This window comes from Balearica regulorum, chromosome 1 (genome assembly GCF_011004875.1).
Source record: "Balearica regulorum gibbericeps isolate bBalReg1 chromosome 1, bBalReg1.pri, whole genome shotgun sequence".
Lineage (NCBI taxonomy): Eukaryota > Metazoa > Chordata > Aves > Gruiformes > Gruidae > Balearica > Balearica regulorum.
Genome location: NC_046184.1, coordinates 37955657 through 37982195, shown reverse-complemented (window position 1 = coordinate 37982195; position 26539 = coordinate 37955657). Strand labels below are relative to the sequence as shown.

At 43.7% G+C, this 26539-nt stretch overlaps 1 protein-coding gene across 1 annotated transcript in view; it reads left to right on the top strand.

The window, feature by feature from the left end:
* Window positions 1-20306, top strand: part of WIF1 (Wnt inhibitory factor 1) — a 45062-nt gene extending 24756 nt beyond the window's left edge. The window contains exons 4-10 of the mRNA XM_075745834.1: window positions 4984-5124; window positions 9039-9134; window positions 10778-10873; window positions 12250-12345; window positions 16422-16517; window positions 17116-17211; window positions 19475-20306. Coding sequence (XP_075601949.1) covers window positions 4984-5124; window positions 9039-9134; window positions 10778-10873; window positions 12250-12345; window positions 16422-16517; window positions 17116-17211; window positions 19475-19596 — 743 coding nt within the window. The 3' untranslated portion in view covers window positions 19597-20306. The remainder of the gene's footprint in view (window positions 1-4983; window positions 5125-9038; window positions 9135-10777; window positions 10874-12249; window positions 12346-16421; window positions 16518-17115; window positions 17212-19474) is intronic.
* The last annotated feature ends 6233 nt before the right edge of the window (window positions 20307-26539 follow it).

The following is a 26539-nucleotide window of genomic DNA, read 5'->3' as shown; positions in this document are numbered from 1 at the left end:
TCTGTTTCTCAGAGGTTGCAGTTTGTGGACGTTTTGCTTTCAGGTGGGGTCAGCTGTTGTCATCAGGCATTCAGCTCAAAGACGCAAGTTCTAGTTTAGGATATTATCATTTGTCACTTTTCCCTTTGCGCATTCTTAGTCCTTCACTGGAGCTTATAGCTCCACAGCAGAGGCTGAGCCCAAGCCGACGTGAGAGCTCCAGAAGCACCACGGTGCACAGTGAGCCGGGTGGAGTAAAAAAGCTTTCCATGAGAGGTTATCAAATCCACTTTGCTCTGAGGTGTTCCAAGGCTAGTACATGGTAGTCTCTGGCAGAATGGCAGAAATGTACATCTGGGTGACAGTAGTGTCTTAGTGATCATGGTTTCATGATCAGCCTTAGCTGACCTAAAATGGGAAAGAAATGAAAAATGGAACACGGGGATGGGGCTGCAAGTGGAACACTGATATACAGGTTTACATCTTTGACCAGTCTTCCTTTCTCTTCGCTTTTTCAATGTATAAATTCTGAAAGTTTGTGTTTGTTATCCTCCATTTTCAGCTTGTTGTAAAATGACGTTGAAGTAAAGTTGCAGCACAGCTTTTTGCTTGTGGCACCTGGAATCTAACATTAATGATTGCTCTCTCAATTCAGCACGGACTGAATGAGTGGTATTGAAAATGGATTTGGGTGAAGAGTGCTATAATATTTGTACCATAATTGCTGCAGTTTAATAGGTTGCAAGCCCAATAAATTGGCAAGTGGAGACATTTAAAAGTAACTAAAAAAGTCATGAAGGCAAAGTTCTTGTTAAGCATTATTTCTGTCTCCATACAAAGCAGGTGAGATATGTGGGAAGCTCTGCACTCAGCATCCTCTAATATAAGCTAGTTTCTCCTCTAATTTTTAACTATCCAGAAAAGCTAGCCCAAAATGACCCCCTTCTGACTGTGTTTAGGAAAACATAATCTGCAAGTGCAGGGAGACCAGAGTTAAGATCTCACCGTTCCAGCAGAAGGTCTGTTAACCATCATGATGGGAGGTCTGATTAAAGCCAAAAAGGACTTCCCCTGTTTGCAGCACCGGTACCTCAGCTCCAGGACTAATACGGGCATGTCCATGGTATTTCTTTCCGTGGATCGTGTGCAGTGCACCACCGCGCTTAGTACATATAAGCTGTATTTAAGTCCTGTTTGGCATTACAGTGAGTCGGGTGTTTAACAGCAACTGATAATCAGTACACGTACAGTATTTGAAGCATGTACACTATTTTAACAGTGAGCCACCAGTATGACGGTGGTGTTTTTACACTGCCTGCTAGCTGGCCAAAATTAACTAAGAAGCCTTAAATAAATACATGCTATAAAAATAGTGAATGTTTGCCACTTGGTAGTTATTTCTATAATTTATATGTTTGCAAAACAGTTCTGACAAACCTAGTCTAGTTTGCCTGGATTACCAAAGCATTTTGCTACACATATGCATGTCAGAAGAAATTCAATCACAAGCTTGTATTTAGTAACAAATCAACAGTAGCAAGTTATTTCTTGAAAAAGTGTTGAAAAAGATTACGCTAAAGACAATTAAGGGTGTAGCCTTGTTGTCCTTCTCTCAACTTTCTCCAATCCAGTATATCCTTAATGACATGAGGTATCAAATTGTCTTCAAATTTAAATTAGATTTAAATTACTTAGGTTCCTTAGACTCATTTGAAAATCCCATCCCCAAATCCCAGGACTGCTACCTGAATCAGTGCTCACAACACGGGTATTGTTACACCTAGACACACGGTAAGATGCTAAGAAGGCTGGAGAAGATGCTTTTCAGTGAGAGCTTAAAGAACTAAGGCTACTCAGCTTGTCCAAAAGAAGATGTTTGAGAGGAGCGTGTGTACCTGCCCAATGAGAAGAGGCTGGCAGCTCATTTCACGGGGGAAAGCCTACAAAGATTCTGTGCTGCAAACTGAGGTCAGCAAGTTCAAAACAAAAAGTCAGGCGTTGTTGGTAGTAGCAGCGATTAATGTCTTGAACACCACACTGAGGAAAGTAAAACCAAGTATTGGGCTGTGCCCAGAAGAAATGTGGTGGCCTGTGACGGAGAAGGAGCTGGCCCCCTAAGTGACCTGAGCCGGCCCCTCCTGTCCCTGTCTGCACCAGCCAGCGCGGTGCCGTGCCGGTGTCACCGGTGCAAGCTGACGTGCTTGGGCTGCTGGCAGAGCGCTGCTTCATGCTCTTCATGCAGCACCCCCCATCCCACTGGCCAGGCTCAGGACACCTCCTGTCCCTGCCCACTGCTGGTGTTGATGCATTAAAACATATGTGCTGAGCAACCAAAGGTGCTGAAACTCTTTCCAGGTTCAGTGGGAGAAATTGGTGCCTTCTCTGGGTGTAGCAGCATCTCTGCTCATTCTGCCGTGCTGGTAGAGAGGGACAGTGGGCTGCAGGGCTGTGCATGGACTCCAGCTCTTCTCCAGACCCCGCATGCCCACTTCTACTGGGATTGGTAATTCAGAGATGTCCCTTAAGCAATCCCAGCCCTGAGACTGTAGGTGGCTTTTGGTGGTGGCTTTTGCATATTAAGTGGGTAAAGCAATTGCCTGCAAACTTGAAGAGTTGTGCAGACACACAGGAGTTACTCTCAACGTGCCTCTACTGGAGACAATTTCGGGAACCTTGGTTTCCTGAATGGAAGAAAAAGGCATGAGCTCACAGACAAAAGACAAAAGCTTACACACAAACCTGCATCCTCCACATCCCAGGAGAGCATTCTAATTACCAGCTAAAATTAAATTAGATGTAAATCACTAGGTTTCCTTAGGTTCCTTTTCAAATTACTTAAACTTTCCTCACTCCTGCTAGAGCCATCTGCTCTGCAGCCCTGGGTGCAAGCACTCCGGAGGATGCATAAATCTAAATGTGCAGAAGAGGCTATTCTGTGGCCTGGTGGTGGGATGACGGCTAGCAGAGACAAGTCCTGAGCTGTGGTTCCCTCCCCTTGCTTTTAGCCAGTGATGGGCAAATGTGAACTGCATCCTGAATCTGGGAAGCAGGGACCAGACCTGAGGTTTGCCCTGCCACAGCCCTGCTCAGAACTTCAGTAGCCCACAGGAGCGTGTGGCTGGGGTTCTGGATGCAAGGGACTTTTGCTCTATGCTTTGTTTTGACCATAGTGCTGTTGGTATATGCTTAGCATTATTCAAACAGGCATAAACAGGCAAGGATTCAGACAGAGTTTAGGGAGTTTGTTTCAGCTCTGAACCACTGCAGAGCTCAGCCAGGATCCAGGTGCTCATTGCTCACAGGAGGGTTCTTTACTGCATTTCTGCCTGCCTAGGAGTTCGGACATGGGAAGTCCAAAAATATGGATGGGTGGGGAGTGCTGGCATAAGGGGTTTCTGACCTGTCCCCTCGGACTTCAGCCCTAAAAGATGCATTCCTGGTCTTTGCCCTAGGCATTTAAACCCACAGCCAAATCTCAGGGGAGTTTCAATAAAGTCTAGATGTGACTGTAGTGTCGTTATCTTCCTCCCTATTGCGATTTGCTCAGCTAAGTCACACATATCTCAGTACAAGCACTGATTTCCTGCATTTGTGCTTAAGAGGGTTACCACAGTTTAAGTAGTTCACTGCATTTAAACTGTATTTAATCCACTGTAAGAGTTTCTTTCTTACCACATGGTTACATGCTTTTTGTGATGGTCTTTTAAAAGATTGGTATAAAAGTGCTTCAACAATGAAGTTGCTTTATAATGAAAACTGCAACAGACATTTCAGTCTGTAGAACTTACCAGAAGCAGAATGTGTTTCAGCAATAAATTATTCTGTATTATACCAAGGCAACAAATAACAAAAATGGCCTGATTATGACTTGCCATTTTTTTTATAACAAGCAATTTAAAACAAACCAAATGTAGGGCTATTAGCTCAATATTTGGTTCTGAAATCTCAGGCCAGCTTCAGAAGAAATGAATAAACAAATTCTATTAGCTGGATCTAACTTATAAAGCAGCTAGAAAGAGCCAATTTTGGAGAAAAGAGATAAAATCATTTCATCTGATTATTTAAGATCACTTGTGACAATCACAGCAGAGCATTCCATAGCTCTGAGGTAGCGGGTTTGCTCCCTTATTAAAATATTCCAGATTTACTGGCCTTAATTATTTACTTAAACTCTTTGTAGTTCAAAAGTGTTTGAATACTTTTCACTGGAAAGGCAATCTCCAAATACTGCTACGCTTAACACATTCTGTCAGAGCGATGCGTCTGTGTCTTCTTTTTAAGTACTTGCACCCATGATCTTATTTATCAAGTGTACCATCCTGCCACAACTTTATGGAGTAAGTTTTGATTAAATCAGTATCTTATTTAAGTATTCATTGCAATAGCGAAAACAGCAAAACATATCTAAAATAACATTTTTTTTCCAAAATGTGTAAGATGTTTTTGCAGAAGTCGTATGAGAGTCTGCAAAATTTAGACTCAAAAGTGATCAATTCAGCTTAGAAAATTGAATGGAGGCTTCCAGCTTGTTTTGCTCTATCCTTAGATACCTCCACATGAGTAATTGCCTCATCTGCAAGCAAAAGTATGTTTGTGTTAAGATCGCTGTCTGTGCTGTAGACTGTTGGGGTTATGTCAGTAAATGAGCAGAGGCTCATCTCCGGTGCTGCTGTACTTCCAGTCCTGGAGCTGCCTATGAATAAGGTGATCTATGTATCTGTGCTACAGGTTTTCATCAATGGCATTACTCTAAAGCTTAGATATAAATATTATCTGCATTTTTTAGTATTTCAATGTATAATTTTATATGTATATAGGTATGAGGCTTATATAGATATAGATGAGGCTTTGGGCAACCTGGTCTAGTGGAGGGTGTCCCTGCCCATGGTGGGAGGGTTGGGACTAGATGATCTTTGAGGTCCCTTCCAACCCAAACCATTCTGTGATTCTGTGATTCTATGATATATAAGTATATAAATATTGTTGTTGTTATTCTCTTTTAAGTTGTTCAGGTTGGATTTCCTTGCCTTGGAAAACAAGATGGGGTCGCTGCATTTGAAGTGAATGTGATCATAATGAATTCAGAAGGCAATATTATTCTCCAGACCCCTCAGAACGCCATCTTCTTTAAAACCTGTCAGCAAGGTATGCTAAAGAGAGGACATGCCAAAATACCGTTAGACTTGGTCACCTAACTTTCTGATGTTTCATTCAGGATAGTGGCTAGAGAAGGTGGAAATAATGTGGTCACACAATGTGTCACAATGGTGGTGAATGCCAGGCTGTTCTGGTTCTGGCTGTGGATTTGCTGTATATTTACCACATGTTTACTAACCTTTTTCTTACTGCCAACTACGTCTCCTCTAGCAGACTGAGTTGGAGGCTTTTCCCCTCCTGTTCATAGCTCATCACATCAAGGACGTTAATAGAAATGTATCGTATGAGAAGCACCTGTTAGTAAGTGATTTGAGGTACTTAGAGGAGAGCTAGTCCTGTGAAAACAAGCTGAGGCTCACATTTCCAGAAATGGCACATAATTTGGAGAGCTGAACTTCTGGGATCTGTAATTGGGACACCAACTTCGATTAATACTGGTTGGTGCCTTAGTTCAACAGTTCCTTAAATCTCAGCTTGCACATCCAAAACAAATGCCTAAATCCTAAACCAGAACATTTTTGCAAAATTTTACCTTCTCTGGAGCTCAGATGGCAACCTCTTAGTTTTGGATACAGGTGAGGTGGTGGAAGCTGGTCCTCAGTACTTGGCAGTCATCAAGCAGGAAACACACACAGGATGCACTGGTAGAAGGAGGGCAAAATGAAGTTATTGCAATGTTTACTTGGAAAGGAGGGAACCTGTTTAATCAACCAGTATATGAACCATAAGCACTGTGTAATAAGCCTTCCTGGATTGATTTGTTACACTACAAACAACTATAATTATCACTTTGAACTGATGCTGTGAAAATTGATAAATCAGTGTCTCAGATAAGGCAGTTACCCCATGTCGTGTGCAATTGTATCAAATTAACCCAGGACAGGGCTGATGTACAAAGAGCGAGATTTTTAGTCTTCTATTAAATCTTTGTTCCCAGTCCCACACTTTCTTCTCTGCGCTCTTCTCTGAGCTAATGGGCTGTAGCGTGGCTTTAAAGAGCGAGCAGCAGGAGCAGGAGCTGTTTATTCTTTGAAACCTCACTACACCTAAATAGCAAAGCTGCTTGTCTCCTTTGAAGCCTTCCTGCTGCCAATTAGCCCAGGGAAAGTGGAGGAGGGGGAGAAGAAGTGGGCAGAGAAACAGGAAGGAAAATGGGGGCTTAATGGAAGCAAAATCAATCAGATCTCATGTATGAAGTTGTGTGTCTGATGTAAATACAACACAAAACATTTGCTATCTTTTTATTTTCAGTTCAGTTCAAAGATACTGAACTTAATAAACTTTGGAAATAGCGTTGGGGGAATCTAGTAGGAACTGCAGAGTTACAGGTGTGTTTTGTGAAAATATGTGGCTTAGAGAGGGCTCCAAACTCACTTTAGTAGTAGCATTTCTCCAAGTTACGGTTCTGTACTATTACTTCTTGTTGTTACCATTTCAATATGAGATGCAGTATTTAACAATTTAGCAGTATTGCGTCATATGGGCCTCTCAGGAAAGATGGGGGTGATTTTTGTCCCAGTCCTTTGTTCACAGAGCCAGCTGAGAGACACAAGGGTGATTTTCCAAACTCTAGAGGTGGGCAGAGGAGTTTCCTCACCCCATCTCTTCCAGTGCGTACTGAGATAACTCCCATTCCTGCCTTCTGTCTGGTGAGGTGGACACCGCAGAGTTTTGGGACAGATGCTGAGAAGGATGAGAATGTCCTTACCAGTCAGTGTTAGAGTAGGGGTGACATTTCTTCCTCTGAAAGACGTCATTCACGACGAGGAGCTCCGATTCCTCCTGCCAGGGCCCCGGTCACTGTTTCCAGTCATTCTTGTCCATCCGGAAGGGCCCCTGCCAGAGGAAGTGAGGGGAGCAAGGGAGCAATTTTGTGGGAGAGGAGAGGATTTGTTGTGGCTAAGAGGTGGCCACACAGAAAATTATGTTTTCCTATTTTTCAGTTTGAAATGTTATGTATTTAACCATGCATTTTCCATAATGAATAGCAGCTCTGCATTCGGGTACAAAGGGAGAAAGATTTCCAGAAAGAGTCCTAGAGTACACTGTTGGAACACAATAAGACCCAAAAGCCTTTACCACTGTTACTACTGCTGCAAACAGCTTTACTTTCAAAGCAACTCTTTTTGCTTCATGTATCTATGGCCTTGGTTAGAAGAGCATTTTAAAATTACATGTTTCCTCCTCTCTCTTTCCTGTTTGTTTGGCAGTTGTACACAATATCAAGCTACCTGATCAGTACATCAGATTTTCCTTCCTTTTCTTTAGTCTCGGAGTTACCCTTCGTATCCCACTGAATAGGGAGCTATTACATGAGTGCAGCAGAATAGTGCTTGTAGTTATAGCAGCAAACATTTCCTGTGGCTCTAATCAGCTATTAGCTAAATTTTCAAAACCAAAAGTTTATTTGTGTATGAGTCTAACAGATATGTCACCTGACTCAAATATTAGAAGAAGGGAGAATCATTCAAATTTTTTAAGTCCAGGATGATGTTTTCCTGTTTTCCACTGTATTAATAGGAGTTGCAGTTTAAAGAATCTCTGTGGGCTGTAAAAATGTTTCAGGCAACCTGACCCTCCTGAATTTATAGACATCCTGGTACTCCTTGCCACTTTAAACAAGTGCACCTTAAAGACTTTAACACTTCAGTTTGAACTCAGGTATTATTCAGTTGGGAATCAGTGTGAATCCATGGTACATTTTTACAGCCTAAGGATGGTAGGTGCTGGCACTTCCCAAAGAGGGAACGGAAAAGAGGTAGGGATGCTGTTGGCAGGTGTTGTCAGTCATGTATGTTTACAGCACTGTTACACTAAAGGGAAAAAAAAAAAAAAGATGTGATGCTGACGTTACGGCCAATTGCTGTCGAATAGATGGCCTTAGAGTTTGGGTTGAGACAGATTGGTCTACCTCAGAGTTTTTGAACGTTGCTACTTGGAGTGTCATCCAGCATGCGTCATCTAGCATCAAGATGAGAAGGTCATGCCTACTCTGCTGAAGCTGCCCTGTGGCCCTGGTACCACTGATCACAAGTGATGTTCGCTTTTTCTAATGGCAGTAGGCAGCCTCTCCTGCCTGCCGCCTTCTCTGTGAGAGATCTAGGAAGGTATTTTTGAGCCATTTTTTTTCTACCCAGCAGTCATGTTTTCATGGGCTTCCATAGGGTTCAATTTGTTTTGCCTCTTGTTCGATGGACTCTGGTGTTTTGAGGATGGTGATGGTACCCAGAGGTTTTCTCATCCTTGCATAATGCAGGCAGTGTTGCCAAATGCTTTAAGCAGTGTTTGATCGATAGTTGAAATGTGAATGAGTTGGATGATGATATAGGGCCACTGTGCAGGAGTGCTTTCATCTTCCTTTCTGATCTCCTTTCATCTATCCTTGAAGCTGACTCTTTCATTTGAGTAGAGATTTCATCACTTTGTCACCTCAGTAGTAACAAATGTAATCATTAATTCAATGCAAGTTGCAGTGCAGTCTAATTAGGGCTGCAGAAATTGAAACTGGTTCTGTGCGCTAAGGGCAGGTCTAACCAGCGATGCAAGTCCTGCATCGGCTGCCTGCTCGTTTCCGCACAGAGGAGAAAGTGCTGGATTGTGCAGAGCATCCACATTGCTTATGCACTTACAGAACAGCAGAGCAATGGAAATGCACGGACTGTCAACAAGTGCGTCGTGCGTTTGTCTGAATGCACGATGAAACCTCTATTTGTAGACTAACAAAAAAGAAACTAATTTCTCTTGAGGAGGTCTTAGCTGAACTTCCATTTCTGTCAGCATTTGCCTGTCTGTCAGCAAATATTTTTACTGTTGCATCAAAGAGGTATATTGATCCTACCGAAAGTTGGCTGACAGCTGAAGTATGTAATACCCAATTAAGATTGTCATTATGTTTTATGAAGCGGAGTGTCCAGGAGGATGCAGAAACGGAGGATTTTGCAACGAAAGACATGTCTGTGAATGTCCAGATGGATTTTACGGGCCTCACTGTGAGAAAGGTAATTTAAAAAAAATATTCTCAACTGTCTTCTTTACGATAATCTCAACAAAACTGTAACTACTGCGCTGCAGCCTCCCCTAAAAGAATGGCTTTTCCTGAAGATTTCATATGTTTTGAGTCCACACATGTAAGAGAATTACTATCATCATCCACAGCCTAATGGAAACATTAATTGCCTGCAAGAAAGATGTTTTCTCTCCAAGAGATTGCTTTTAACAAAAACTGACACAATAGCTAAGTGATCCTTAATCACAGGGAATCCATCTGGCAAAAAGATTAAATAAAATTCTTCTGCTAATGAGGACTAGCTGGGAAACAAAGCACAGGACTTTTGTTGTTCAGCATTTGTTTATTTGGAGATAATACCTAATTCGGAGATAAGATCTAATTTGGAGGCTGCCTGACAACAAAGATGGGAAGATGAAGGAAAGAGTCTCCTTTTCCTTTCCATTAGTGACTAATAGCCCCAAACAACATTTCCAGGAGTGAGGGACCAAGAAATTGAGTGACTTGGCGAGGAAACTAGCTCTTCTTCCTATCTCTTCCCTCACCTCCCTCAGGGATGACTTGCAAATGGAGCAAACCATCCCCATGGGCATCCTATTCCAATGGCATCCTTCACTGAGCCCCCAGATGCTCTGGCTACATCCAAAATATTAAGTACAAAGGATGAGTTCTCTGGCCTGGAGGCCAACTGGAATGGTGCAGTTTGCATTCGTATGTTTAGTAAACTCCCTTACCCTCCAAAAAACCACCTTCCAAACTCCCTGCTGGGAGGAGCCTGTGGCTGCTGCTCGCCCCAGGGCCATGCCCACAAGGGTTTGCCGGTTGTACAGGGACAAAGCTGTGCCAGGAGTGGCACCAACAATTTCACGAGATGGATGATCCTGTTCCCCCACTTGGCCCCATGCCTGGGTGCTGTTTTAACTCACTAGTATGGGCCCAGCCTCACTCCATGTACCATTTGTGGGCAACCACGAAATGAAGCGTTGCCACCTGACGTGCCTCCCTGGAAGAGCCTTGTGGGGTGGCCACAACTGCAGAGAATTCTTGGGAGAGCCCAGGGGCTCTGGAGAAAGTTCATGGGGAGCATGCAGAACAGTCTGGCCACCAAACCAGGCCATGGGACAGGCTCCCCTAGCCTAAATGAGGCATCCATGCTTATGCTCAGGTGGGGTTCGCTGTAAAGCCTGCCTGGGAACCCCACTGAATTGCTGACCCCTGTGAGCGCAGCCCCTGAAGACACAGTCCTGTCTGCAGAACTGAGACACCAGCTGCAGCACCAGAGTCCAGTTATAGAGACCGGGGCGGGGGGGGGAGTTCAAATGTCCCGAGGGCGTAGGAGGGCACTTTGCTCTCCCCAGTTTGGAATTAAACTGTACAAGAGGCAATTTCTGCTTACATATGGAACCAGATTTGAACAAAATTTATTCTTCACCGTTTTTAGTAACGCTCTATACAAATTGCCAGATACAAACCAGAGATGTAATTGATTTAACCCACTTACAAAGATGCTTTACAAAGATGACTTGTTACCTTCAGCAGAAGGAAAAGTAGCTTAAGGAGACAATGCGCTGTGTATCCAAATAGTCAGTTGCTATCATATCAGCGATGTTTTTTTCTGTTCTTCCTGCTCCTCAGCACTGTGTGCTCCTCGCTGCATGAACGGTGGGCTCTGCATCACCCCCGGCCTCTGCATCTGTCCCCCGGGGTTCTACGGCATCAACTGCGACAAAGGTAACTGCCAGCTAAACCCCCTCAGGCTCCGTATTTGGCAAGCTGTCTTTATCCTCTGTGCTAGTTTCCTTCTGGGAGTGGATCTTGGAAAGTCAGGCAAGCGATGAATTAAGTTTTAAAAGGCATTGTTTCATGATTCTTCAAATAGATGCTTTAGCAGAACCTGAGACCTGCTGGAAGTGCTTTTGCAGCTGGATGTGCAAGCATCCATATACACCAGCTCAGTGAAGGGTAATTTAGATGATCTCTTTGGGTGATCCATTGAAAGCTGTGGGACCTACCACAAAATTCACATATATTTCTTGCCTAGGAAAGAATATGATTGCTTTTTGAACTCTAGTTTCATGGAGTAAAATTAGTTTTACTAATTAGTTAGTCCATTAATTTGTTGAATCTGGACACATGAAAAAATAAGTGATTTATTCATTTTTGTTGCTGCATTGTGGCTCAGAAGGGATGAAAAGGAACAATCAGTTGTTCAGAACAGTAATTTGGAACAGTCCAAGCTACCACGCAGTAAAAAACCAAGTAGTTTCCTGCAGAAATACAACTGACCTGCTCATGACAGAGATTACAGGACATCACGTTGCGTTTATTGTTGCAGAACTATATGAAGTAATGACTAAATGCAAAAGGTCCTTGTGGGCTTTCCAGCAAAATAATGGGAACCTTCCTAGACCTTTAGGTATGCTTGCACAAACTGGTGTGGTCAAAGTCCTTCTGACTTGTATCTAGTCCTTGATGAGACCTTTACTGTATGTAGAAAATGTTTCCAAAGTACATTGTCATGAAAAGCTCCCAATGTCTTGAAGGATACTGAACTGTAAGATTAATGTGAATCCCAGCTCTTTGGTGAAAAGTCACATCTAATACTATGTAAGTAATTTGGCAGGTGACAGACACAGCATTTGCTTCTATGTCACCCCACAGCAAAAACTTACAAAGGTTTCTTTCTAGCTAAACCTCAAACCTCCCAAAGCATTAAGAACTGTAGTGAAGTATCCTCTTGTAGAAGTAACTTTCAGTCCTAGGTTATGCTCCTTTTATCAGACACCGGCAGTTTCAATAGCAATAGCGACTTGATCCTTCAACGAGCTTTAGGTGTGAGGATTGATAGAGATGTGACACAGTCTGTCCTCAGGGATCTCACTGCTGTATTGTTCACTTGTCTCTTTCTATATTGACTTGTGTCCCCCCCCATGTAAAGCGTTATGTACAAAAAAACCACATTTCAGTCTTCCTTTGTAAACCAGATGAAAAGATGTTAATGCAACTTTTTTTAAACCTCAATGTTTATTTCTGATGAGCAGCAGAAAACATTAAGGCCAACACAGGCTGAGTTCATATTAGTGAAACGCCTGTTTTATTTGTTTCAGCAAACTGTACAACCACCTGTTTCAATGGAGGAACGTGTTTCTATTTGGGAAAATGCATTTGTCCTTCGGGCTATGAAGGAGACCAGTGTGAAATTAGTGAGTAGCATCTCCATGTGCTTGCTTTCACTTACATCAACTTATTCTAGTGTCAGTGTGTGAATGATGAAGCACTACCTGCCTCTGCTGGGCTCACAGCGAGGGTCTGACATGGCAGGTTGGGGCCCTCAGAGACTCAGATGCCGCATGACTCCAACTGCGTTACTTACTGATGAGTTTGATGCGTTGCTAGACCATCTCACCCCCTGCCTTGTTTTGTTCTTACAAACAAGGCTTGGTGACAACCCTCAAGCCATAAGTACGCGAGCGATACTCTGTGGCAGGCAGATGTGCTGCTGCGCCAAGCCCGCGTGGAGCAGCTATTTTCCAATGTTGCGGCAATTCGCACTTGGGCACAGCAGATTAGGGTTGAACCCGCAGCTTTGAACGGGCTACTATAAGCTGGGAATGGAAGGGTTTGGGGCAAAGGGAGGACTGAACCGTAAGAGCTGAGAGTTTTCACTTAATGTATTAAGTTGCATTCACATGGCAACTTGAAAATCCGTGTCGCAAACATCAAAGCGACAAAAACTTTTCAGAAGTTTAGCATCAAAGCCCTTCAAAATATTTTAGCTAACGGGTGATCCAAGTGTGCTGTGTAAAGCTGGGGGTGGAGAAACGGCCAGGCTGGAACAGACCTGGGAGGTCAGCTGTCAAGTATTTGATCTCACTAAAAGAAGAGTTTTCTCACAGCTCTGTTAAATTGGATTAATTCTATAGTTCCCCACACTTGAATAGAGATGAGCATTTTGGTTTTGAGAACATAGACCCAGGTCATTCTTTCTGGGCTTAAAGCTTCTAACAGGACACTGTGTGAGGAGCTTCCCCTGCTGTAAATAATCTCACTGACGTTCCCCAGTGCCTTCACAGGAGCACAGAGAGCAGCATTTGGCCTGGGATACGTAAGAGCTGATTTCTTAGTATGCATCGGCAGAGACATGCTCTTCTCACAGTTATGAAATTTGTATCATCAAATACTTTGCAATAAACTCTATCATGCTGTCAGCCAGTACAGGACAATAAATTAATTACTGTACAAAGGAAGAACACAGATACTCTAAGACCTACGTTTTGCTCAGTATTTATGTGTAGATAAACAGTAGACCTATGTAAATGTTTCACCATATCTCTATATGTTACAAGGCATTTTGCAACTCCTTTTTACCTAATCAAAACTGGAGCCAAATGGAAGCAGTAAAGCTTTCTTGTTATTTAATTAATACCGATTGCCCTTTGATATAAGTTCAGATCGGATGTCAGCAAGAACAACAGTGTGGGTTTCCACTGAATTTACCTTTGCTTACATCAAATTCAAAATTGACACTGACAGAATCTTATTTCTTTCTTCAGTCCCCAAGAAGTCAACTGCTGATACTTCTCAGATGGTGAATAAGGTTTGGTTCAAAGTTTGAGAAGAATGTATTTTATGTCAATGGTGGGTTTTTGAGGAAAATTCTTTGAACTGATACCATAGCACTTATAATTAAGGGTGCTGCACTTAATTGATCTGTCCCAGGGGCTCTTAAATTCATTGTTGTCTACTGCTACTTGGGATAGGTACAACTGACTTTGGCTTCTTGCAAAGGCTTACCTGTGCAACTCAAATTAAGTTAATTAAAATACAGGCAGTAAGCTAGTTTCTGTACAAAAGAGAGAAGAAAAAATTAGGATCAGCGTATGCTAAGAGCTAAACTGGGGTCATGTTGATGAGAGCAAAGCAAGCTATGCACTTGCCTTGGCTTTTGTAAAGCTGGGACAGCAATTGTTAGACCGTGATTGATGGCTCCTGCCACCTCTGGGCACTGCACCAGTGCCAGCGCAACAGTGGAAGACTGCAAGAAATGCTAGACGAGGCTTGGAAACACCAGAGGAGAAACACAACTCAGTCTCTTTTAGATCCAGAGCCAGCTACATTCAGTCATGGGGGTCTTGAAATAACAAGGGGAGAAAACCTTTCCACAGGCAGAAAGCCATCTTCGGAAAACTGCAAAGTTGTTGGTTTTTTTAGTAATATTGCTTAGAGATTGTCTAATAGTTGAATCACTCTCTAAGACTCCTGGGAAATGTACTGGACCCAGTCTACAATAGTAACAAGCATTCACAGTCTTCCAGATTTTTTCTAGCTCTAGTTATGCACTGTCTCTAATTAGTGTTTCAGTTTGAGTCCAGAGAATTTTATTTTGTTTTGGATTCCTCCCCCATTTGTCACCAACTGTTTTGTTGCTTGTTCCATTTCTCAGTCAATATCAGAGAGAGTTATTACTCTTTCCTTCATTCTGTGAAAGTATCTCAGTCCAAAGTTAATTGAGCTGTGCTGAGCCAAATGCTTGCCTAATGTAACTCGGTGGAAGTTGGTATCACACCCCTTGACCCATATTCTCCAGATTTACATCAAGAACTAGGAAAATTCCTGGATTTCCTTAGCATTGCTTCTTTGGGTCATTGATTACTTAGGATCCAAATGCTTGCAAACTAGAATACCTAAAGGTTCCCTCTCCACAGACTCCTCAGGGGAAGTTGTGCTTTTGCAGAAACTGTCCCTAGCACAGTTTGTTCCATCAGCTGGTTATGAAGCTTGTTTCAGGGCTATTAAAATAATTATGCACATTAAGAACAAATGTTTCTTTTATATTGACAATACACACATGCATCGCAGAAATCTGCTGGTGTTGAGAGCTGAGCAAGCACTGCTTGGGGCATTGAGCTCCCAAGGGGACAGGCTGTGATCCTGAGATGAGTGCATTTGCTGAGGTTTTCAAGCACAGCAAGCCAGTGTTGATGCTTAAATTATTACATGCAGGTCTCAATTAACATTATTTTTTTTAAAAGAGGAAAGGAAGCAGTTTGCTGCCCCAGGTTCCAGTTTTTGTTTGCTCACAAATTCACTAAATATTAGTGCTAAATCTAGGAAGGGCATTTTGGTTTGTTTTTTTTCTGAAGAATCTAGAAAATGTTGTGTGATTAGTAACAATGAAAAAAAGGTTTTGGACAACAGTGAGAAAAGCTGGACTGGTACATACGGCCACCGAAGAGGCAAGAGGCTGAGGGCATAGTTTCTGATGGCCCAAGAGTGCCCAGGGACATGGCAGGGAGCATCCCTTGGTTTAGGGGTGACCTAGCTCATGGGTGCTGTGCTTGCCCTTCCTAGAAATAAGTAAAGATTTAATTAGTTCAATAATGCAGACAAATTCTAAGAAGGGATCGACAGTCTGGTGATGGGAGACTTGATGTTAAGTTTGAGGAAAGCTCTTGGTGTGAGTCAGGCCCAGGAGGAACTTGAGTGTGGGTCTCCTCCACCAATGTGGGTGTCCTCCATCCCAGGCGAATCAGGGCCAAACAAACCTTCCTACACCAGCGCCGTCAGACCCAGCCTCTTCCTTTGGCAGAGTGTGAATGTGAGGGAAAGTAATTTCCGGACCAAAAGCCTTGAAAAATGTCTGCCAGTTCTAATTACTGTTACCAAAGTTGCTCTGTTCTTTGCAAACAGGAAAGAAGGGCATGCTTTTTTAATGTGCCTTTAGTTCCTGAGCTGTGGTGTGGAACAGCCCTCACTGCACCATCCGCAGCATCATGGTGCTCCACAGCCGCTTGTTACAAGCTGACAGACCCAGCCAATCTATGGAGTGTCTGCAAGTAGCTGCCATACCGCTCAGTTCCTGAGCGTCCTATTGCTTAAAATCTCTCTTGGATGCCACCAGATTTTCTTCTGCTTGTGACCCCCTGGGTATGGATCCCAAACACAAAGTCTGGGTGCTGCTGCCTCCTGCACCACGGGTGAGGAGAGCAGGAGGCAATACTGCCCGGTGGCATGGGGGACTCTGCAGAGTCCGAGTGGCACAAATCCAGGCGAAAACTGCACGGGCACACGGGGTTTGGCCGTGCCAAATTATTGTCATATTTTCAAAACAGAAGAATACATATAAATTGGAAGCACAGACTTGAAGCAGAGTGTTCCTGATGGATCCACAGCGCACACTCTTACACCAGCATCCAGTGAGGTTTTTGGGCTTCTCAGACACCTGTCTTCAGTAGGTGCAGGGGACTAAGACCATTGGTTTTGTGGTTTTGATTTCTAGGTAAATGCCATCAGCCCTGTCGAAATGGAGGCAAATGTACTGGTAAGAATAAATGCAAGTGCTCCAAAGGCTACCAGGGAGACCTGTGTTCAAAGCGTAAGTACCAAAGCCACTCCATCAGTCCTTGTTACAGGACAACTGGTTGTACAGTATCTTTTTATGTAATGTCAGCACTAATTGTCAAAGTATTTCAGGTTAATTTACTTTCTGGACATACAGCATACACCAGACTTAAGGGAATTCTGAAACCAGAAATGTGAGGTATTTACAAAAGCCTCCCCACAGTCTCTTCTGTACTCTGAGTTTCTATAAAACAGCAATGTGTCAGCTCAGCAGTTTAGTAACAGAAAAATGCTTAATAAAATGTCAATACATTGCAAGATTAAAATCCAACAGAAGTGCTTTGTGAGAAGGATGCTGGGGGTTACCCTCCTTCTCCCGTTGGTTCTGGTGTATGCTCAGCTCTGCTGTTCGATCTACTTCTCCCTGCGAGAGACTGAGCCAGGCTTTCCCAAGGAGTTGGAGGGGGGGGTGAAACATTTTGGGGCTCTGCACAAAGGCACAGATTTACTGTGAGAGCCCCAGCCCATGCCAGGACCAACCCATCGTGAGGAACAGCAGGGGAAGCAAATATGCAACTCTGTCTCGGGATGAAATGCGAAGAGGTCAGACGTATGCGCTCGCTTTCTTACAGCGGTCTGCGAACCCAGCTGTGGCCTGTACGGCACCTGCGCTGAGCCCAACAAATGCCAGTGCAAAGAAGGCTGGCACGGGAGACACTGCAATAAAAGTAAGTGAGAAACAAACCCCAGGAGTCTGTATCGGGGGTCTTACACATCCGATGCCATACAGAAATGACTGCTTCAAGAGCCTTTCCAGCATCATAATGATACCACACTCCAGTTTTTCAATCTTTAATCCAAACAATAAAACAAAGATTTTCAGTATTCCATCATTTTAACTACTTTAAAAACCCTCAGAATCATTTAAAAGTGTTTTATCAAGATCACCCTTTTATTAGAAATTCCAGAATCTAGTATCAACCAGGTTTCTTAGATGACCTCATGTGTCTTCCACCCATGATATGAAAGGGATCTAAAGTCCTTCACTGCTCCTCAGTAATGTCAGCTGGCTTTAAAATGTTGGGTAGGCATTTTTAGAGATAAAACTCCACCAGGTTTTAAAGCTGATGATTAAAACTTAGAAAAAATGAAATGTCCTTTAGAAACTTTGGGGAAAACTTGGAAGACTTGTGCAAGATCTATGCTTACTGACTTCAGAGTTTTCTCCTTCTCTTGCCCACCCATCCTCCACAGACCACAAAAGATATTGTCCAAAAAAACTCCTTAAATTGAATTTCTGTTGTGGCTGTTGACCCGTTTGACACCCAGTGAGGTAACTGATCATTTCACTGGATTTAAAATAGCACTATAAAATTATTTGAAAGGCAATTGGATATATCCAGTGAGAACTTCAGATTTAATTATGTATTTCATGTGCAATACTGCTGTAACAGCAGATCTTCAAGAGACATTCTGTATACCCATGAGGTATTAATGTTTATCTTAAACACTGCTTGCTAATGATAAACATTTTATGTTTTCAGTGTCAATAATAAAAAAAAAGTTGAAAAAATTTGCAGCTATAAAACCCACCAATTAGCCATAAGAAATACAAATCTTACATTGCAGCATCAACTGAATGATCATCATTGAATGCTTTTGATGCCTGTGATTTGTATCATATTAAAATATATTAGAATAAATATAGTTGCTTCATTAAAAATTAGTATTATCTAACTAAAATGGATTATGCTGTGAAAATTAGGTTTTGGGGGGTCTGCTTTTCTGCTGTTAGCTAATGGACCTGTCTTTAAGCATTTATGTCATTCCCTGAAGGAGAAATACCATTAATAGAAGTTGTGGTTAGAAAAAATGGAAATCACTATGAACTTCAATTCATAAGTTCAATATCAACTTCTTCTTCTTGTAATACTCTTCTTATAAAGAACTGAGATAGCAAGTGAAAAAAATGCATACTATGGATGAACATCCCCAAAGAAATAATTACCTGTACAACAAAACCAAAGCTCGTTAACTGCAGTGTTATGAAGAGTCAATAGCCACACTTTATTGTTAGCTTCCAGGTTTTCCATCCTTAATTGCTTGAAGTTTGGGTACAGTCCTGCTGTGTTTAACGCTGCCAAAGTCTCTTTGTATTCAGCAAAGAAACTGAAAACAGGCCATTTGGGTAAAATTCACCCCCATTTTAAGTGCCCATGTAGGGCTTAAATTGCACATACAAGTCTGCATGCACTGCAGTTCACGCTTTTCAGCTAAAACCAAACATCTCCTGATCTTGAGAGGAGATTTATAGTTAATTTGAGAGACTTACTTCATGCGCCATCAAATGAATGGCTCCTCGGTAAAGCTGTTTTCTTATAAAGAAGTGGTTAAAAAAATCAAACACGGAACTCAGGTTTTCGAAGTCATTTCCATGAGCTTTAAGTAATGAGATGGGTAAATGAAACTATAAATAATTACAACATAATAACTTTGAATTCCATTTTTATTGTTCGTTTTCATTTTCCACAACAAAGCAGCTCTGCTAAGCCTGTTTCAGACTGGTTTTTTTTTCCCCTTAGGTGTTTATTGTCACTGCTGTTCTTTCTCTTTGCATTCAGCCATAAACCAAAGCCAAGCTCAGGTAGCTGGCTCAGATTCCCCCCCGGGGGGGGGGAGGGATGCTTACGCCCGTCACCCACCGGCGTGGGCTGTGCGGTGTGTGAACCCGGGGCTGAGTGACAGCCTGGGTGCACTGATGGTCCCCTGGGCTCCCTGGCAAGGCAAGAGCATCTTTCTGCGATTTAGCCCGTCTGGCAGCACCTCATCCATCTGGGGGGCCACAGAGAGGGGCGAGTGGTCGCATGAGGCGTAGCAAAATCCTTTGTTCGAACGGGGGCGGGGGGGATGACTGTTTCCACTTGAAATATTAGCAGTGGATCGCAAGCCCGCTTCTGTGTTCCTTTTCTCTTGAACTGGATAATTTTCCAGGGTACGGAGCCAGCGGTCTGAGCGCCCCGAGGCCAGCAGGCAGCAAGCACAGGCAGCACACGCCTTCGCCAAAAAAGACCGAGGAGCGGCATGTTCCACCCGAATCCAATTATATCTGGTGAACTCCAACATCTGAAATGGTTCGTGTTACACAAAGTTCATAGCCTTCATTAACCTCTCACGGATTGAATGTTAAAATGCTGTTCATTACAGTTAAGATTACCGGCTGGAATTTTATTAGCTTCATTATAAACCACTGAGCTGATATTTACTATTCCTTTTAAGTTTTATAAATACTTCTATAGCATGATTATATAGGCTTCTTCTTTCAGTGCTTTGGATGGTGTTTTGTACTATACTTCAGTTATGTTTGAACTTCCTTTTTTTAATTATATAGCTGCAAATATTTTCCAAAAATTAAGTAACAATATTCAAGCAGAAAACCTCATAGATGCTAACCTGAATCATTTCAACGGCTACAGATTTAATTTGCCTAAGACAAAAGAAAGGTACCTTTTACATTTTTGCTATTGTGTATTTAGACTTTTGCCTAAGAAAAATAAATAAGTTACCTAATTTAAAAAACCTAATAATTCAATGTTATTTTTGGCCTTACAGTTTTGCAAAGTACTGCATATTAAAAATAGACTGCGGTGGTGCCATTTAAGCAACATAATATATTGTAAACAAAGTAGAACTATACTGTATGAACTTTCTGCATCGGCTTGAGGCAATATAATATATTGTAAACAAAACAGCTCTTATGTAATAAACTTTTTATACTGATGGTTATGTATAAAATAAAGAGGCTGCTTTAGTTTTTTGAGTACTACTCTGTGTGGCCTGCTCCGGTCTCCTCAGCGCTGGGTCGGGACGATGGCCTCTCTGGAGCACCCTCATAAAACAGTGGCAGAGTTGTGCTTGTTTCCCTGCCTCTGCTTTTAGCCCCACAGCTCTTAAAAATATTTCAGAAGAGCAACTGCTTCCCCCTCCTTTGCAAAGGAGGGGATAGCACCAAAGGGCAGGTGTTTCTCCCCGTATTTGCCCTCCACCATGTTCTCCTTCCCCCGCCCCTGGCGCTGTGAGCCAGCCACCCCAAACTGGTGTGCTCTGTTCATGGCACCCCAGGTCTTCTCCTCGGAGCCTCTGTCCGAGCAGGTACTAGTCCAGCCCTGGCGATGTTTCCTGTTCAAGGGTGATGGTCCCGTGCCCTGTCATGTTCAGGGAGGTGGAAGGTTTGGGTGCTGCCTCTTGCGACAGTCAAGGGCCGTGCAGTTTGTAATGTGCTGCGGCTAGGAAGCAATGAAAATGGTTTCTGCCTGCGCTGAAGAACAATGTCCACTTCAACAAATGATTACTAACTCTTGCTATGCTGCAGATCTGGCAACCTTATTATCTGGGAGATAAATAAGAAATAAATAAGCAACACATAATTTGGGGCATAAAATTAATCTCAGTGAGTGAGAGGTTTTGAGTTACAGAGGAAAAACTAGTTTATTAACCTGACCTTGCTGGTCTTATTTAGTCAATGGACCCATAGGCCAAGTAAAAAGACTTGCTTAGGCCAGAGAGAGGAAGGACAGCTCTCTAAGGATCCGTTTTTTCATTGCCCTTCGTGTGATGGGACTGTAGATGCTGCCCAGCAACCCTGATCCCACAGGAGACCAACCCCCCACCGCCACGCATGGCTGCAGCCCTCCGGGTCCCGTGCAGGGAGAAATGTGGCTGGGGAAGGAGCCAGACCGGCCCCCCGTTACACCCGGGGCGATAACGAGAAACAGCCTGAACAAGGTGGTTTGGCCACTTGCCTGATATCCTTCCCTGGGATGGCTGTAAAACAGCTCAGGTTTGCTGAAGAAGGAGCTTTTCTAGCGTGGATGTGCATACCAGCTATGGCTGGTGGGCTCCAAAGTGGTGGTCTCCCATCCCTCAGGCTCACTCCTCCCGTGGGATGCCTTGCACCTCCCTGAGCTCGCAGGGGACTGGGGGGAGGCTGGGACACGGGGGTTTCAAGTAGCAATGCCGGGCAGGGTCTGACCTGCAGCCAGCGTGCCTCTGTGCGTGCTGCATCGCGGTGCTGCAGGGGATTTTGAAGAGCAAACCTCAGTCCCCGCAGCAGCCCCCATACTCTTACCTGCGTCCTGGCAACCCCCGCACCAAGGCCGTTGTTGATTGTGAAATCAGCTTTCCTTTAAAAAGGGTAATCTGCTGTATCTACAGGCAAGAAGGCAAAATACCAGCTGCTGGTGCGAGCTGGGCTTTTCCCTTCACTGGGACCAGCGAAGGCGGCGATAGGGCAGGAAAGGAGCTCAGCCTCTGCCCTGTCCCCGCGCTCCCAAAAGCACCCTCTTCCAGTCCAAAGAAGATGGAAAACAGGGAGCCTGAGGCGTGGGAGAAGACACTTGGGTGATGAAAACCCAGAGGAGGTGGTGAGGATGGAAACATTGTTGAGGTTTTCCTTAAAAGCGATGAAAGAAGGAGATTAATATTAGGCTGAGGTTAAATGTGTAAGTGCTCTGTATCTCCAGGGATGCCCCGGGAGCTGTTTATAAACATGGATGTCACATTTGCTAGCCTTTTGCTATTTCTGTAACAAAGATTGGCTGAAGCCATTGGTCACACGCCACAGTAAAAAGCACAGAAATTTCTTACTTAAAATTCCTCAGATGTTTTGGCTGAACTTTTTCTGCTCCTGTCAATTTCTTAGAAAGTGCTTCCTGAAAAATAACAAGTGTGTTCTTTTATATGGAGTAATTTATTTTGCTACTTGTTCCAAAGACACTAAATTCTGCTGCTTGGTTTTCTGAGTTTCATGACTGACTTTGGGAAAGATTATTAATCATGAGTAGAATATGGTCAAAAAGGTTGCAAAAGGAAAAAATATTCCTCAAAATATACACTGTAACACAACTCTTTTTCTTAAATAACATCAACTTTCTACACACAAATTTTCCATCACTGCCATTAATGCCGGCATGAGCACAAAGTTTCCTGTGTAGGGGCAGTCTCCCATGTCAGAGAAGTTTTAAGTCCAAGTCTGTGATATCTGACAATCTTAAAAGAAGATATTAATGCCTCAGAAAAAATCCAGTAGAAAGTTGGAAGTAATTTTGCCATTAAAAAATAAACTACAGAATTGATCACATACTCTCACTGGACAGGGCATATGTCATATGCCATAGATGAAAATCAGTTAAAGAAAAATAACAAAAAAAAAGTCAAAATACCAATCTATTACAATAGGTTGGACAGAATCTGCCTCTTTAACAATGTTTGGAAAGTTTGTAGTTAGCTAGAGAGAGATGCCAAACATTGCACTTGTGAGCAGCAGCTATGAGATTATCGAAACTGGTAAAATAATATAAAATGTTAAATCACTATAGCTCTAGCCCCAAAAATCCCAATTTAAGCAACTGACAAAATTATAGCTTTATAAACTGCTTGTAACAGTGCTTGATAATTTGGATATCTGATATTAGCATCCTGCTAAGTCCAGGTGTGCACCACAGTTCAAAGGACGAATGCATAAGACACAGAAGGAAAGCAGAGGCAGAAGCCCTGAGGGCAAACTGCCGCCTTTGTATCGCCGTCGTTAGCGATCCGATGCACATGCTTTTTTGGGGGAGTAATCTCCAGTTTAGGTTAGTATCCCCTTAACTCTGGCTATGCTGCTTGATTTAAATGTGTCACTTCTAATGCCTCTTCACTTGACTCTCTGGGAGCTGGAAAGAATTTGGGCCTTTTCTTGTTTGTGCTATGCATGAAATAGCAGCATAACTTCACTACCACCGGCAAAGCAAGCAGTGCAGCTGTGCTGCTGGGTAACGGGGCCGGCACCGCCATGCACGCCGGGTGATGCTCACGGGATGTCTCTGACCGGGCAACAGCGCTGGCTGCCAGGACCTGGCACACTTTCCCCATGCGGTGGGAATGCACGGTCCAGTCACTCTTCTTCCAGCTTCAGCTGCTTTTCAAGGAATAGTAAGGTAAAAAAAATGATAAAGAAGAAATTCAAAGCTGTTCCAGATGAGTTGCTGCCTGTAAGATTCAGACTCCAAAAAGCCAGACTCAAAGCCTTGGCTAGAGCTAGCGCTATTCGCTGAAACACTGCAGCTTTGTTCCTGCTGGACGGATTTGTTACCTTTCCCTCCCTCTCACTTCTATACATCACCTGGTCTATTGAGTTCGCCCACTATGGAAGAAATTCCTTCTTGCAGTTACTAAGGGCAGATCTGGCAGCAGCAGAGCTGGAGCTGCCTGGAGTTACGCCAGGATTTCTCCGGTGCCTGCCCTGCCCACGGCACTGCGTGAGGTTTATCGCCTGGAGCCACAGCTTCACGGCAGCTCCGGGTCTAGCAGTCATTTCAGCTCAAGTTTAGAGAAACTGCATCAGCCAAAAGTGCTCTCATCCATCACAGGGATTAAATCCTACTAAATCCCATAGCTCTTGCAGCGTGAATATGACTTAATGTTTGGTGAGATGACGAGGTGCTATGATTAGTCAGTCCATACCCAAACCTTAAGATCATGATTAGACCAGTGACACCCTCTCTACCTCTAAACTGTGCCAGCAAGATTTGCTCAGATGATGCATTAAACAAAAAAGCATCCAGTTAAAATTCTCAATTGAAATGAGTCCCAGTTGTTTGGTTTTTTTTTCTTTTATCTCTCTGATGAGGTGGCTGCTGAGCTACAGGCCAGTCATTTGTGTGCGGATCCCAGCACCCAGCTCCTGCTGGAGCACAGCTAATGGCACGCTCCTCAGTGCCCGGCTGGAGGCAGCCGCCCAGTCTGGCCAGGCAAGTTCACCGACGCTCAAAACCGATGCAAAGCTGAACTGGGCACAGAACGAATGTGTTAGGAGAATGGCAGGGTTTGGAAAAGGCATGCATGTAGATGTAAGCAGTTTTCCTGCTTGCCTCTGTGGCTTTCTAAAGTTCGCAACATTCAGACAATTTAAATCAACTGTCACAATTTACAGTTAGAAAAAAAACCACTATATTTTTGACTTAGAACAACATATTCTATTATTTATACTGGTTACAGAAATTGCATTTTAATCTCTTTCCACGTAGCCCATCAGAGGACAGAAACAGCCTTGTTGCACAAATCTTTCCATGGAAATGTGAATTTTTCAGAGGGTTTAGCACACATACCCTGTCTGGCAAAGTTGCAGCTCATAAGCAGTTCAGATGCATACGAGGGACATCCTCACAAGTCCCTTCTAACACTTCCTTTCCTGGTGTATGCTTGCAGGATCTTATGGCTGGGGAGGGAGTAGAGGCCAACCTGTGCTTTAACCACATACTTTGCAGAAGGGACCTCTCTCCTCCCACCAGGTCTGGAGGGATAAGCTCAAGCTGCTTCCGGACACATGTGCCCTAAAATGACAGAGAAGATGTGAAATATGGTGCTGGCTTCAGTACCTGGCCTTGCTGATGCTACCTGGGTAGAGGAGGAGGTGAGGCTGCCCACAGCCAGCAGCAAATGGAGCCCCGCAGTACCCAAAAAGAGAAACACCTCTTTAAATCTTGCTTTTCTTTAGAACATTTAAATATTTGTCAGGGTGTCTAAACCAAAAGCCTAAATGTCCCAGAAGGAAAAAGGTCTGCACTCAAGTCCAGCAGCGCTTCCAAAACATCTTTCGGATCCAAAACATGTTTTGGATATTTGAAGTCCAAGTAGATTTTATTGGGTGAACGAGGCGTTGGCTTGAACTTGCAGTGACACTGTTCACACTGCCTGTTGGCTCAACATGCCCCACGGTGCCTGAAAAGCAGAACACGAAACCAGTGTGTCATGCAGACAGCAGCTCCAGTGAGTACACCACCTCGTAAACCCGCTCAGCACAATGGTGGGGTTTCAGATACCTTCCTTCTGGGTCTCTGCTGATGCAGATCCTGCACATAATGGTCATGACAGGGTGGTAGCACAGTGACCATTTGTGCTGAAGAGCTAAATGGTTGCAAAATCAAACTGCAGGTCAATGTTTCTTGTACTGCAAAAAATGTGTTTGGTTTGAGTCACACCCCATCTTTGCCTCCTCCTGCTCTGCCTAACGTGGCATCGTACCAGTCTGCGCTTCCAGAAACAAACCCTGAAGCATCACAGCACGGTCCTAGAGCAAGTGTTTCCTATTACACCCCACTCATTGCATTTGCAGGATTAAAGATACAGATGCAGAGTCAGTGCACCCGGGCACCACTCTTCCCCAGACTCCTTCTAGCCACATCCTCTCTACGCATGCAGAACCCCCGCTTTTGGAGCGTCACCTTTGGCTTGCAGGAAAGGTACTTCTGCCCATGTTTAATCGTCCTGCCCATCCTGTGCCCTGGGTTACAGCTGTACACACATTTATGTATAGCCTCATTTCTATTACGCGTAAACCCTTGCGCTGAAAGAACGTAATTTGTGTTGTAAAGTCAGATGCTCAGAGGAGCCAGTGCCAGCTGGCTCTGTAAACCCTGGGCAGCTCCCCCCAGCAGGCAGGTATATGCCCCAGTAGTGTCCCTACTATATGAGCACGCCTGTGTCACGCGCCGATACACATCCCTTAATCAGCGTGTTCCCATCCTGCTGCTCCCCGTTTGTCCAGTGACCCCAGCAAGCCTCACACGTAGGCAAGGACCAGTGGGACTCCATTAATTCTCCAGCCTATTTGGAAAGGCCACTCCACACTGTTTATACCTTGTGCCTCACGTTTCAGAATCTCCTGTGTTATCCATCACACCTAGCTCGCTGGAGCCTTGCCCAAATGGAGCTCGCCCTGACCCTGCCTGGCATTTTCCCCAGTCATCATACTACTGATTACCAGACTTCATTGGACAAACTTGGCTACTATGTGAACTCTTTGCGTGCTGGACTCTGGCTTGCTGCAAATTAGGCTAATCCAGCTGAAAGAGCGCAAAATTAAAGCGCTGGCTATTTTCAGCATGCACAATTACACCCCTCAACAAGAAGGTGGTTGCTGTGAGTACCACCTCTCCCCTGGTCTATCTGGAGAATGACCACCCCACCTATACATCTCCCAGATGGTGCCACTATTAAAAAAAGCAAAGTGCATGC